The 15,936-nt window shown below is 36.5% G+C and overlaps 1 protein-coding gene across 1 annotated transcript; it reads left to right on the top strand.

The window, feature by feature from the left end:
• The first annotated feature begins 7,422 nt into the window (after nt 1–7,422).
• On the top strand, nt 7,423–14,740 carry LOC133872778 (glycine-rich RNA-binding protein RZ1C-like). The gene is made up of 3 exons (XM_062310381.1): nt 7,423–7,616; nt 7,703–7,813; nt 13,896–14,740. The coding sequence occupies exons 2-3, from the start codon at nt 7,703–7,705 to the stop codon at nt 14,607–14,609; spliced, it is 825 nt and encodes a 274-aa protein (XP_062166365.1). The 5' UTR covers nt 7,423–7,616; the 3' UTR covers nt 14,610–14,740.
• Nucleotides 14,741–15,936: the final 1,196 nt, after the last annotated feature.

Genomic DNA, 15,936 nt, shown 5'->3' with positions numbered 1-15,936 from the left:
ATGACGATATTGTGTCGTTGCTAATGGTGCACATAACAGCAATGGCATTGTGTCGTCGCTATTGTGCACACAATAATGTGCACACAACAACAACGACATTGTGTCGTCACTAATGATATTTTGCATATTAATTAGCGACTACGTAAGTCATCACTAATGATAAATAATTTATTTTAATAAAAAAATGTGTCAATTAATATTTTAATGTTTGGTATGAATTATCTAAATTGCATTTATTAATATGCATAAAAGATAACAAACCAAAAATAGAATTTTGGTTTGCCCCCGGCTCACATCTTTAAGCAAAGCATCTATCTATATTTGTTTTTTTTTTTTAAATAAAAAATAAAAAAATAAAAAACTAAAATGCAATCCCAACTGCCAAATTGTTTAAGCATAACAATCATCCTCAAAATGAAATATGATAAAACATTACGTATTGAAAAACTGAGTCTTCCTCGTCAAATTACATCTAGAAATTAGGTGCATCCAAAAATCTGATAAAACATTAAGTATATCCAAAATTTAACTAATGCAACTATAATTTAATATAAGCCACAAGAGTGCTGGCGGTGGTAGATTCCCCTGACAAAAGAACAAATAAATAATCGTTATCAGCAGACTGAAGCCCAAACAGAAATATAACACTACACTTCAAATAAAAATAAAAACCATATTTCAGTAAGCAAACATTGAGATCCTCCTTAAAAAATATATTGGAACACTAAAGCATGTTCAGCGCACCAAATCCAATAGTTGAATACTACAGAATTAAACTACTTAAAGAGCCATTTTCTAAACTTATGAAACCAACAAAAATTCAAAGTGTAAAAGGATACGCACCTGAGTCAAATAATAAACAGATACCAAATTGTACCAAGAAACAATACAATTACCAGACCATATGCTAAAATCAACTAGGCCCTTAATCTCTCATAGTAGATAAAGCAAGGACATTGATATAGAATTATTTTATGAAGAGCATAACCCACCATAAAGTATATTTCAAGAAATAATGCATCTGAAGTGAAAACACAAGCTGCTCCATTTTAAATACCTTTTATCTTCTCATTCAAATAAAACATCCAAACATACAAGCTATGTAACTTCATTCCAAATATAAAGTTCGAATGAAACATACAATACTCTATAGCACAAAAGACGTGAAGTTTCCGAATCCAATCTCTTTAACCTTCCCCGTCAAATTGGGCAAAATTATGACATTATGCTCCTATAACATATAGAAAAACAAACAAAGGTGTCAACTGTCAAAAATTAGCTGTTGTTGTTCAATTAAAGCTTAACAAAACATATTTTCCACACAACCATTTTACCTAAAATACATGACACTAGAAGATCATATTGGCGCTTTGATTCTTTCTGAATCTCCTCAACATGTCGATTTGCTTCTTTTTGAATCTCTTCGATACGTCGATTTGACTTATTTTGCATTTCTTCAATTTGTTCATCTCTTTTTCTTTCTTTTTCCAATAATTGATCTGACAACTTTGCCACTTCGAGCTTTGTTTCCTTTAACTCAAGGTTGACTTGGGTGTCATATCGCGAATGTGAAGAGGATAGGGTAGGTATGCCATATTTTCCCATCCCTCTAACATGGCCAGAACGTTTCCCACCAAGAACTTGTGTAAATATTTCATCTTCATTTAAGACAACTTCTTCGTCAACCAACATGTCTAGCATCAAATTCTGCACAAGCAACATAAACTTTAATTAAATAATTTATGCAATTCAATCATATAATGGAAAAGTTATATTTCAATTACTTACGTATCGTTCTTCACAAATGACCCATCTTTCTTTGTGTGAGAGGTCTTATAAAAGTCAATTACCTTAGGTTCCACCCCAGTCTGTCTCTTTTGCACATAATAGACACATGATTAACATATGCTCTAAATATAATTATTAAAATAATGTAATAGTATAAAATTATTACCTTACTATGGCGATGACTAATAAAAGATTTAGAGCCAAATGTGTGATTGGTCTTCAACATCGATCCATTCGCCTTATTACGTAAAGACTTATGCTTCCAATCTTTATTAGCAAATGATTCACATATCTTATGTCACGTAGTTTGTGACATATTCTTTTGAACTTTTATCTTCGCCATTGTTAAATCTGTATTACCACCGCATTTTAGGAATCTTTGATGATGACCATAACGAAGTGTTTTATAACTATTTGAGAAGGCCAACTCCACATTTGCATTGTGTTCATTCACGTTCTCATCTAAATCTCACTCACTCTAAAGCATAATAGATAAGAAAACAATAGTCTTAACATTTTATATTATATGTAGTAATTAACATAACATCAAACAATAAAACTCACCAAAACACAATTTCTTAACAGTTGCCGCTCATTTGGTAGGACACGAGTCCAAGAATCATGCCAGAGATCGGCATGTTGACGAACAACTATTGTCACCCTCCTAGTAAATTGACTAGCATTATCACCTATAGGTCCTCTTGCCTCAGCAAGAATTTCTATCGGAACAGGACCATGCTCTATAAGATTATTGAACTTAATGGATTTATTTTGACCTCTTTTCTTCTTGCTGGACATAACAGCTATGAGGCAAAATATGAAAACCTAGTTAGTAACCCGTGAAACTCTAAAATTAAACGATGTCGTTTGTATATATATAATTTTTTTTTTTTTAAAAAAAATACATGTAATATATAAAGGTGGTTAGTGGTTATGACCACTAATTTCCTAACATAAAACCGCTAAGGGCCCCACCTTAGGCTGTTAGTGATTTTCTTCAACCGCTTTTAAAGGCAGTGCAGTTATACGACAGTTAATAACCATCTGTCTTTTCAGCCCTAAAGAAGAGCCTAAGTCCTCTCAAATTGAGGCTTCTATTTTGGTTATATATATACACATCCGAGCATGGCCAAATAGGTGATGTGATGCTTGTTGTCCAATACTCGAGATGTTTTTTCACAAAAATTTCATACTCATTAACATGCATGAAGAAATCAACTGATATGATGGGATTATCATTACGAAGACTGTTACAGATCGAATTTTTGTGATTTATCTTGATCAGGCGAAATTGAAGGCTTCGGGTTGATGTGTAGGTGCTATGCACTGAACGAATCTTGAGAATTGTTTTTCCATGAAAATATTGTCAAAGGAAAAAACTCATACTCTCAATATTACGTATGATATTTATTCAAAATCCCGAAATGATTGTGTACTCAGATGTAAAGTGTAGATTAATTTGATGCATTTATGGGTGAGATCAAAATGATGGTCAACATACTTGGTGCGTTGGATGATTGCAATTAACATTGTGAGAAAATTTTTCTAAAGATGGAATCCAAGTATTTTATTAAAAGGACAAGAAATTTCTCCTTTATGTTGATTTTATTATTCTAAGTGTTGTCAAGCGCACGAATTGTTTGCAATATATTGTGTGTAAGTGCGAGGTTGAATCCACAGGGAAATGGTCAAAAATCAACTTCTTGTTTAACTAATTCTATTTTAACCTAGTTCCAACAACATACACTCTTGTTTTTTATTTGAACACCTAAAGAACATTTAAGCTTTGCTTGTTATTCAAGTTCTTAACCACATATGTTAGAATTATTTAATGAACTTAACTCAAAGATAAACCATAAAGAGTACCCATTTGAAATCAAATCATCTATTGTATCTACTCAAAAAACAAATCACAATGGATATCCTCTTTCAAATCGATAAATTGATGTATCCATCGGTTGAAACACATTAAATGCCATACTACTTCAATAAATACACATTCAATCTAAGGCATAAGCAATAAAGAGAATGTAACTTGAATAACATATCAATAAACATTGGAAAGTACAAATAGCATAACAAGAGTGTGAGTGTTATCAATGGTAAGGTTTCATCCTTAATCTTAGTTGAGAGTTCTAACCTCTTATGACTAAAAACACTACAAAAGCTTGAAGAAATAGCATAAACTTAAAGGAAACTTAAAAGAAAAGAATTATAAAATGAAAATAGTTTCTAAATTAAGCTACAACATAAGAGAAAATGACCTAGTCACCACAAAAAATTCCCCATCTCTGGACGATTTCAAACCATCCAGAAATGATAAAAAACCGTTTGGAACAAAGTCCAGACGGTTTTTTCTGAACGGTTTAAAACTATCCAAAATATTGCGTCTGAAATTCGAATTATGGACACGTGAGTATTGTTCATTTTGTTAATTCAAACCAACTTTAACTCATTCGAACGAACTTGCATGGAATGAGTGTTGCATCTCACCTAACCCTGAACGTTGTTTGACACGTCACTGCTATTTATCTTATTCGAACCACTTTAATCTCATTTGAATGAGATCATTGTCCCTTGATCCTCCTTTTTCGTTTACCTACGAGATTCTATTGACAAACAATTTTGACTTAATAAATGTTGAAATTTGAAAATATTCAGGAAATATTAATTTTTTTCCTTTCAATAGTATTTCCAATGCCACCAAAATCACCATCATTTGAAATTGGGATCATGAGATATAACCGTTTTAGTAAGATTCATCCGCTTATAAACTAGCATGCATTGCTAATTAAAACCTACGAACCTCATCGCTCTCCATGCATTCCCATTAAAAACATAATTTTATATTTATTAAGTTCTTTAATCAAATTTCTATTTTGCCTTTGAAATTTAATGGGTATTACAATTGTGGGGGCCGCGGAAGTGTTTATGGCGACTGTAGAAGCATTGGAAGTTCCTATTAGCCATAGTGAGGCTGCCGAAAGTTCATGGTTGTCATAGCTAGTACATTGAACATTCATGGCAACTGCTGTGAGGCCGCAAGATGTTGATTGTAATTATTTTATACGGAATGTTTTTTGTTTTATTTTTTTAGAAGTATTTTGTGAAAAATGTTTTGTTTTTTGAAAATATTTTTATGTTTGTTTGGAAAAGTGAGTTAGTGGTAGATGCTGCATATGAAAATCTATTTGGATAATTAATATTTCAGAAGAGTTTTCAGCGTTTGAAAGGCGAAAATAGCTTTTTAGAAGTATGCCAAACATACTTGCTCTTTTAAATGGAGACCTGAAGGGAAAAAAATTTATGCAGCAACTAGATGGTTATAAGGTTAAGAGTCAAGAAAATAAAGTTCATAAGCTTAAAAAACTTTTGATATGATCTTAAACAAGTTGTAACGCAATGGTATAAAACTCTTCATATTGAAATTATTAAATTTGGTTTTAGAGCTAATGATTATGATTAATGTTGTATATTATTGGATCTGAGGGAGTAGTTTTATAGTCTTATCTTTGTATGTTGACGATGTTTTGATTGCTGGCAATAATTTTGCGTCTATGTGTGAAGTTCAAGATTTTCTAAAATTTCAATTTGAAATGAAAGATTTTGGGTGAAGCATCCTATGTGTTGGGAATTTAGATTATTAGAGATAAAATAAAAAACTAAAAACACTTTAGTTATCTCAAGAGGAATACCTAGACAAAATATTGAAAACATTTTATATGAATGTTCAAATTCAATAGATACTCCCATTGACTAAAAAACAAAATTGTCTACAAAGATATGTCCAACAAATGAAGAAGTAAAATGAAAAATTGAGCCTAAACCATACACTCAAGTTACGTTTGAATTTTGAGATGATTAACGGATTTTGATTCAATAATAATTTTAAAAGTCATATGATATTTGGAAGAATACAAAAAGAACTGTAGTCTTCCTTATAATAATATTATTCTGAATTGAGTAGCCAAATAACCCCCAACGCAATTGCAAATTTTGAGAAAACCCTTCATCTAATAGATTAGGATCCTCTACAATTATTTGTCCGAATTTGAGAGAATTTAGGCAGGTAGTTGTGATAGGAGTAATGATTCAACGCCACTTAAAGATAAAACTTTTCACCGGTCCATCACCTTAATTTATTTTTAAAAAATAAAAAAACTTAAAAAGTAATGGGGAACCACCTTGCCACATAGGCAATGTGGTAAAAAGTTGTATCTGTAGGTGGTGATGAATCATTACTCTTGTAATAAACTACTTATGGAACTCATTTGACTGGATAAGTAGTATTTGTACAGCTCAATTTTTATTTGGTCAGATGGTCCTATAAGTAATTTCTCGTAATTATTTGTTTAAATTCTCTAAAATTCAAAAAATTAATTATAAAAGGATCTAATCCCCTGTCTAATTGGCCAATTGGGAGATGTCGAACTCAGTGGCCAAATAGCCTTCCACGTGCAATGGTTAAAATATTATATTTAAAACATTGCCTGATATATTTTATTTCATTATATTATTAAGAGACAATGGGGCTAGCATATTTTGGCCACATAATGGATTAATGGGTTTGAAGGGCTTGACATGGTCAAAGATGCATCGAGTCACTACACGATTTTAGAGATACAGATTTGTGAGTGAGGCAATTTTAGTGAGTCAAATGCCCCAAAACATTACTTTCACTATTATTGTTTATTTAGCTATTTTATTGTTATTTGTCGAATTCCCTTTTTTTTTTTTTTTTTTTTTAAATTTTTTTTTAAGGGATCTTGTAATATCATTAATTAACTGGCGAAATAAACTCAAAATTTATAAGTTTCAATAGACATATAGGATAAGACTTAAACCACACTTTATTTTGCTAAAAAAAAATAATAAATTTTGCAAGAATATGTGCCACCCTATTACCTTCCTGTTGTACATGAGAAACATCCCAAGACCCAAAACCCCGAAGTATAACTCGAGTGTCTACAATAAAATTTCCATACTTGCTAACGTTGTCTTCAGTGTTGTTTAAAGAGTAAGTGATTTCTAAAGCGTCGCCTTCCAAAAGAATTGTTTGAATACCTAGAAATAGCCGTCGAATTCCTTTCTTATTTTGAAAAGGAATTATTATTAGAAAAAATATAATTAAGAGTGCGTTTGACAATTACAATTTCAAGTAATGTTTCTTACACAATAAATGTACACACTTTGTATAACAATGCTGACGTGAAAATGATTTTGACAATAAAAAAAAAAAAGAGTAATGTCCTACACACAAAAAAAAAAATCATTTCCACGTAGATAAAAAGTATAATTTTAAACTTAATTGTAGAAAATCAATCATTTGAAACTATGTTTTTAAAAAAAATGCAATTTAAAAATGTAAAAAATCTGTTTTTTCAAATTGCAGACAAATAAATACTTTTTTGAAAATATATAATTTCAAATTGCTATTTTAAAGGTTAAACTACTATTTTATCAAATGTTTAATTATATTTCTAAAATTTATATTTTCAAATTATACATTTTAAATTCGTTATTTTTTAAATTGCAAACCCAATCACCGGTGACTAAGTAAAGAAATAAAAAAAGGAAAAAAAAAAAAATTGTCCCAGCCATAAAAAGCGTGAGACCAAACGCAGCCGATTTATTGCCGAAAAGTGAAAACATATCGTGATCCTTACAAAATATCCAGCGGCCGATGTTTATTAATAATCATCTGTGCGAAACTGAATCTCAACGTTGACGGTTACGTTAGGGTTTCTCACACAAAAGCTTCCTCGTGACACTGGCTGACGGCCGAAGAAACTGTAAACCTCAGTAGTCGCTGCTCTCCCTGGTTTAAGGTTTATTATCAACATTGTCTCTCGGTTTTCTCTCTGTTTTTCAAATTATTTGTGGTGAATTATTGTAATTTGAAATTGATAACCAGATGGCCGCGAGGGAAGATAATCGCATATTTGTGGGAGGCTTGGCGTGGGAGACCACGGAGAAACACCTTGAAGCTGCTTTTAGTGTCTACGGCAAAGTTCTTCAAGCTTTGGTATGCTTCCCAATTTACAAAATTTTGAAGTTTTTTGTTCGTAATTATGATCTCTTAATGGAACATGGGGTTGTGTAAAATCTCAATTTCATTTTTGTGGAGTTCAATTTTACGCTTTTTTTTTTTTTTTTTCGGTTTTCCCCCCCTTAAATTGCTATCTTTTATTCACTTTTTAATTATTTGTTTGGTGCTTTATGACACAGTTTGGGTATTTTAGAGCTTGTATGTGTGGATATTTTAATTATTTGTTTGGTGCTTTATGACACAGTTTGGGTATATGTGAACTTGAGGGATTGTGCTTGCTTTATTTGTAGATTACAAGAAAAGGGTACTTTTTTTTCTTTTAGAGATTTTACGCATGGGTTGTTAGTGTGCAATTCCAACTGAAAGATTGTTTTGCTCCATATTTTGGTATTCTTTTAGAGCATCCACGAGGGATGCTTTAAAGAGCTATTTTCTTCAAATTTTAAAGGTCAGTGTCTTAAATCCACCCCCCATCCGATTGTTTCCAATCCTTTTAAAATGGATATGCCACAATTATCCTTCATATAGGAAGGATCACTGTCATCTTTTATCCCAAATTTTATTCATTTCTCTTTTTCTTAAACTAATAAAAAATTAAACTTCCTCTCATCACTCCATGATTCCCCATTCTGCAGGATCCATTCTCCAAAATAAAGAAAGAATAAAAAAAGAGTCATTTTCCAGAATAAAAAATGGGATGCAGAGTGGTTTTTCAAATTAAAAAAAAAAAAGAAGTAGGATTATTCTTCAAAATTTGAAGAAAATTTTAAAGGATCCATTGTGGATGCTCTTAGCCCTTTAGTTGTCACCATGAATATGCCACATTCCAGGCGTCTTTCAAATGGAGGTGTCCTTCCAATTATGGGCGTTTTATTAATTCAGCCATGCAGTTCTAGTGTTCTTTAAAAATTTGTCCCAAGGGTTGGGTGTTGTGGGATTGTGACTCATTTTTCCACACTGTATTTATCTTTCACTTGGGTCTAGTTTGCATTCTAATGTGCATTGGTAATCACTTGATTGCATTTAATGATATCCCTACGGATTAATTCTCTTACTATTGTTAGGATGCAGAACTATGTTTTTTGCGATTGTGAATTTGTCCTCCAGAAGATTGTTCTGAGATTGGAGTTTTAGGGTGTGCGTGTGTTTCCTATAAACTACTTATTTTTTTAATGGTACATTTTTTCTTTTCTTTTAAAGACTTTTCTTTTTAGTGTTGGCATGACTCATTTTCAATATAAGTTACAGTTTGATATGTTTGTTCTAAGATTTCTTGCTGAAGAGTATTTCAATTTACAGTTGAACTGTAGATGTGGGTAGCATGTTGTGATTGCAGATTACAACTATACTATGGCACCTACCTGCCTGCGGTTTTTCTTGTCTGCCATATTTGCATTTTGGTGAAAGGATCCTTGAATGCCTTAAGAGCTATGTTTGACTTGGATAATTAAATTAAAAAACTGGATGTAAATTAATGTAAGTAATAGATGGTTCACCAGAATGCTTGCCGAATACCCTTGTATACTATAGGATTTAGAGTGTGATCCAATATATACATCAAAGGGGGAGATTTTTTATTCTTTTACATATGTAGATATTAACTTTTTCAGTGCTCAGTCCTGTGTTCAACTAACATTTGCTTGAGGATTTTGTCCAGTTCTGCCTTGTGTGTTAGATTCTGGTTCTTTTAATAATTGAATGGTTTATTATCATGTAAACAATAGTGAGATGCTTGTCATGATATAGACTAACAAATATGTTCAATATGATGTGTTTATTTTTTGTACTTGTCAAAAAAAAGAAAAGAAATGATCTGTTTATTTTTTGTGGTTTCAAGTAGATATGAGTTTAATTAAGTTTGGTTACGAATGATATGTTACTTAAGGAGGTGACAAAATGTACGTTTTTAGATAGGATATAATGGAGGAAAAGAATACATGTGGCTAACCCAGATAAGTTCATGAGGATTCATAGCTGATACCAATTCATTTGGGATAAAGGCTGAGTGAGTTGAGTTATATTGTTCTCTTGTTGGAGAGCCTAAAAGATTTATGTTAAAATGGCTTTCTTTTGGATCTCTGTTTAATTTGCTTTCTCAATGTAATTGGAATATCACTGCATTGAATGGTGGATCGGATCGTATGCTGTTTTATGCCGAGTCCACTAGAAAAAGTAATAGTGCAAACTATTGATTATTTTGTTTCACCTAGATGAAAAAAAGAAGCAAGTCATTGGGCATGTTAATGTGTGTTTCTTTTGTAATGGAGTCTAAAATTCCTGCTTTTCAGATAAATAGTAGATGTTCTATGTGATTCTTGTCTACTATTGAGAGGCTTTCCTAGAGAACGGATCCGAAATAGAGAACCGATCCGAACAGTGGATATGCAGTGCACAATCCAACTCTACCATTTCTCCCCAAAGCTACATCTCCTTAACATCCATAACAAGAAATCCCAACTAACGTGGCTATAATTCTTTTCTAAGTCCAATTTACATAACACTCCTGGCTTGCCCGATTTGAGACGACTATCAACGCATTCATTGGCAATAAGAACAAAATCTAAAATGACGACCTTTGATAAAAGCATTTTGAGTCTTCAAATTGTTACTCTCCAGGACAATTTTCAATCTATTAGCCAAAACCTTTGCAATAATCTTATAAATGCCACTTACCAGATTATTAGGATGCAAATCTTTTACCTCAACAACCCCTACTTTTTTAGGAATAAGGAAAATGAAGGTTGCATTCAAAATCTTAAGAAACTTGCCGTGTGTATGGAACTCAAGAAAGACCTTCATAACATCTTTGATAAATCCATAGAGAACTTTTTTGGAGCGTGAGCCTTACCTCCTCCTCACTAATAGAGTGGACAGGAAGACCATCCTAGTCTGGCAACCAATTTTCGTTCTCAGTGTGAGCTAAATGAAAAATTGGATTATACAATCCTTAACTTCATCCGGATTAGAAGAGATGTCTCCATTGATAACCAAATCATCTATCGTGTTACATTTTCTATTAGAATTAGCCACCTGATTGAAGAACTTGGAATCCCCCCCCCCCCCCCCTCCTCCTCCTCCTCTTAACCACAACACCCTCGACTTTAGCCTCCAATTCTCCTTCTCCAAAAGAATAATCTTCTCCAGCTCAACCGTAGCTGCTTCCTTCTTCAATATCTCATCACTAGAAAGTGGTCTCTGTTCTTCAATTTCATTCAGCCCTTTTAAATCATCTAGAAGAGCCCTTTTGTTCTTCTCCAAATTACCAAGCTCCACTTCATTCCACGTTTTTTGGTAAGCTTTCAGAGCTATTAATTTTTGAGCCACAACGAAGCTAGGACAGCCATGAAAACAATAGGAAGACCACTAGTGCCTCACCTTCTCAACATTAATTGGCTCACAAAAAAATAGGCTCGCCTCTAGGAGAGATATCCAAGGCCGGTATATCCTTCTCACTCTAGCCCACAACCTTCCAAAACCCTCTAATCCAAAATTCCTTTCTAGGGTTGCTAATCTCTCATACTTGGTCAGCCAAAGAAGGAAACACAAAAAACCCAAGTTATCCACCTCGTTGCTCCCCTCCTAACGAAGAAGAGTTTGGGGTTGGAGCAGCATTGGCGTTGCCTGGGTCAGACCTGTTCTAGGATCACCAACCTCCAGCTGGGCCAATCCCTCCTGCTTCTACCCCACACTTTTGAAACCCCCCTCCCCAACCCCCTTTTCCCTGCAAAAGAAGGAAAACAGCCCGAGGGTTTAAACCAGGGACGACAACCCTTTTCCCCTCCCTAAGAACAATCGACCAACATGAATCCTCAGAAAGAGCCACGTCCATCACCACCCATCCAAGAATCCAACAAAGAATAAACACCATCATTACCTGTAGGAAGACCCACACCCAAGGACCTGGTATCCTTCACATCCACAACAGAAGCGTTTGCTTTGCCACCAGACCTTCATGACTCAAATTCTCAACGTTTGCGATCTTGTTGGCATTGGAGACCTCTTGACTCGGGACACAAACCGAGCCTTCGAAATTGGGAGCAACCCCGTCGAGAGGGGGTCTAGACCTAGGGACATCCCACTTGGCCATATCGCTGGCAAAAATCTGGCAAAGGACTGATAGAGGTGCCACAATTAGGTGCCCCAAGATGGCACCGACGACAGAGAGCTGCTGCCGGTTGGGGTCTCTACTACACCACTCATAGCATCCTGACTCACCTTCCCAGGGGTACTGTTTTCGACCTGGCTTTGTGGCCAGGCTAACAGAAGGATTGTGAGTTGACCCGATCACATGCTCATGCCCGCAAAAGCCAAATTCGCACCCGAAACATCGCTTGAGACATATGGGACCTGACTTGCTTTTTTACCACTCATTGAATTGTTGGTTTTAAGCTGGGCCTAACCAGTTTTTTAATTTGTGGCCCATAAGGAAAAAAACGAGCCTTTTCCCTTTATAAAACCATTCTTCGCTTGGCCCAATATTGACGAACTTAAAACTTGAGCAGGTTGGGCCCCTCTCCTGAGGGGATAGTCTTCAAGTTGATTACCACGGCCTGTGAAGGGCTTTCAGCCTTCTTCAATCCATCAAGCTCTAGGCCCATATCCAGTACCCCAAGTAAATGATCTACGTCACCCCTCAATCTTTCAGCTGTTTTCTCAAGGCTTGAAGTACAATATGAGCGTCCTTGCCACGTACATGCACCTCCTCTGCAGTGCTGACATGATCAGTGGAGCTTTCACCCCTATCATGCATGTCCTTGCCACTACCACTCATGTCCCTGTATGCCTCCTGACCATTGGCACTCTGGGTTTTCGGCACTGAAGCATTGTAACTGGGGGAGCTTCCCCCATGTTGCCTCTGACCAGCCACAACCTTCGGAAATGACCGCTTATCAACCACCATGGCCAGCTAACATGTTACTGGCGCCGAAGGCCTTTTTCCACCATCATAAGGCGCTTGGAAGGCTTCAAGGAACCTCTGCTGCTCAAGTGCAAATACCCACCAGCCCCTTCCCCCTCTTCATTTCAGAAAAACCGCAAAACTTCTTCTACCGCTACCACCACCACCATGCTCCACGACAGCCACAAAACTGGCAAAACAGTTAGAGCCATGTTGAGCAATGAAAGCTTTACCCCCCACCCTCAAAGACTTCATGAATTCCTTCAAACTCTCTGCCTGAAGGATAGCCCTCATGGTGTCCAGCAACCGTGACACAGTGACCTTCCCCATTGATATTGGTTGAACGAGCCCTCTAATTCCTTCATACACCCGTAAAACCAAGACCCCCTCCATACTAACGAATTCAAAGGACTTAGCCTCGACCAGCCAAGAACCAAAGGTGCCAGAAAATGAAGAAAAAACCTAACCCGGAGCCAGGAAACCAACCAGCAATACCAGCAATGATGAGACGTCCCTACATGTGCCGTCGAGAGCATTCTCATAAGTTTTAACACCGTGTATAAGAGTGGGAGTTGTAATACTCAAATTGCTCTAGATTTGAAACTCTCTGTGTTTTTGATGCCTCTGTCTTAATGGGGCATATTATAGTGAATGGACAATGAGCTAGTGATGCTGCATTTATTATCAAAAGTAGCGTGTAAATGTAAACTCACTTTGAAAAAATCCATCTGAGTCGGGTTTTTTAATTAGATGCTCTTTTTGTTCTTGATTGCAATTTGTGTACATGAGCAGAAAATGCATGGAGGTATTTTTGGCTGATTTTTGTGACTTCCACGCTGTTGAAATACTTACGCTATGAAGTGGCCCTAGAAACGTATGTCTGTGGCATTCAAAATGAAGAAGCATAAAGTGCTATGGTTAAAATATTTAAGATCCTATCACTTGCCAGTTGTAATCTGTCTCTCGCTGCTTTCTTTAACAATGTTGCTCATGCCCCCTGCAAATGAGTGCATGCTTATGTTGCCAATCATGAAACATAGAATTCTCAACAACTCTCGGCTGATTGTATTGATCCATTTTGCTGTTGAACTGACATTGCTGAACATGGGGCAGGCATTTGTTCGAATGTCCTAACTGGACTAATGTTTGGTCTCTGTATAGGTCGTGGTGGACAGGGATACTGGTCGTCCTCGTGGATTTGGATTTGTTACCTTTGTTGATCATCGAGCTATGGATGATGCTATAAGGGATATGGATGGCCAGGAGTTAGATGGTCACGTCATTTCAGTGAACAAGGCGAAACCGAAAATGGGTGGTCAAGGTCCAGGTTATGAATATGAAAGGGACCGCATATCTGGTGGCAGGGACAGTTACAGGAGTGGAGACAGGTCAGCAGGGCATTCTGACTGCTTCAAGTGTGGTCGTCCAGGACATTTTGCCCGTGAATGTCCTTCAGTTGATGCTGGTAGAGGGAGTGGTGGTCGGCTTTTTTCAAATTCTAGCTTTGGTGGAGGTGGTGGCCGTGGAGATCGCTTTGGATCCGACCGCTATGATGACCGTTATGATGGGGGACGCTTCGGGGACAGTGATCGAATGCATAGCAAAGAGGACAGCTATGATAGCCGTGATCGTTATAGCCATGAAAGATACCCACCTGGTGGTGATCGCTTTGCAGGTGAGAGATATGTGGATCGGGCACCTCAAACTGGATATGGCAAAGACAAAGGTTATGACAGGGATGGAGGCCTGAGAGGTGGCAGCGACAGGTATGGAAGTGGAAGGTCTGGCCGTTATGACAGGGGGAGCTATAGGGAGAGATCTGGTCCTTATGACCGTCCTAGTGCGGCTGGTCGTCCATCATATGATCGGTACTGAGGCAGGTTCTGTTTTATATCACTAGTAAATGCTATTTAGACCACCTATTATTCGGGTTCATGTGATGGGGGGTAGTCTGTAGTTGTGAGATTGATGGATGCTACCTAATAAAGTTCTCTTGCTTGCTTCTATGTTTAAACTAAATTCAAGATGTGAGGTTTTAAAGAATGTATGCAAATCATCTCGGCTACTGGCTTTGGCTCCTCATTTCTACTGCACTCCAATTGTCTCCATTTCACTGCCCTTAACAAATTTGAAGGGGGATTATCTATCTCCATTTTCATAGCTGGAATTTGAATTCCAAACGTTCAGTAAGAGTGAGTTGATAGACTGTAATTGAAAGGTTAGGATCCATGACTGAATAAAGCTGCGAAGGAATAGTAGGCTGTTGTAGAGGAAAATGGCGATTTAGCTTGTGAGGTCACAGCATCTACAGCGCAGTACTAGTGGTGGAGTGACATGTTTTGGAAAATGTTGTTCTGCTGTGAGACCACTTCCAATGAACTTCTGGAAAATCACCTCTGCTAATTTCACGTCCGAATCACAAAAATAGATAGGTGGGTCGGGCGGGAATGGTTGGAGCGAAGGGGGAGAAAAAGAAAAGAAGATGAAGAAAAGAGGAAGGGGAAGAAGAAGAAGAAAGTTTACACGGGAAACGCGGTGAGGCACTACTTAGAGAGTGCGGGGAGCTGTTGGAAGCAATTCCTTTTTTGACTCCATCCCTTCACTCTGCCTCCAAGGAAAGGTTGGCAAAAAAATATGATCAATTCATGAGCTTATATCTGATCCGAAACTGATTGGTATCGTCCAATTTTCAACGATCTGACATTATTGTGGTTGTTGATGTCAATAATCGATAGTCGTCAGCTTGGCTGCTGGTTCTTCGACTCGAACCAGCTCGGCTTACAACCAATTAAAACACATTTTGAAATTTGATTCAAGACCATTCCGGATATCAAACGTGTCTTATATTTTTATAAATCTAGGGATAATCCTTATTTCTCTTTTCCAAAGCAGTGCCCTTTTGTCTGGTCCGGTGACTCACTGCCCTTCTCGGCCTCTCATAGCCCTATGCCTCCTCAATCAAATACCCTCAAATGGATCTTTACACGTCGAATTCTTTGATGGACTCATGCTTTATCCGCCCCACTTATTTTGGTCTGATGACTCATGCCTCTTGGTGTTATTGACGTGATGGTCTACTTGTGCTTCAGCATCTTCTCAATTCCCACCTGATTTGCCTGCATCTTTTGCTACATCCCGTTAGCTCTTGTTCCAAGTTCCTATTCTGGACCTTCACCCAGAATATGAACGAGGATGGATAAAG

The sequence above is a fragment of the Alnus glutinosa genome, chromosome 7 (genome assembly GCF_958979055.1).
Source record: "Alnus glutinosa chromosome 7, dhAlnGlut1.1, whole genome shotgun sequence".
Taxonomy (NCBI): domain Eukaryota; kingdom Viridiplantae; phylum Streptophyta; class Magnoliopsida; order Fagales; family Betulaceae; genus Alnus; species Alnus glutinosa.
This window is presented reverse-complemented; position numbering and strand designations above follow the sequence as displayed.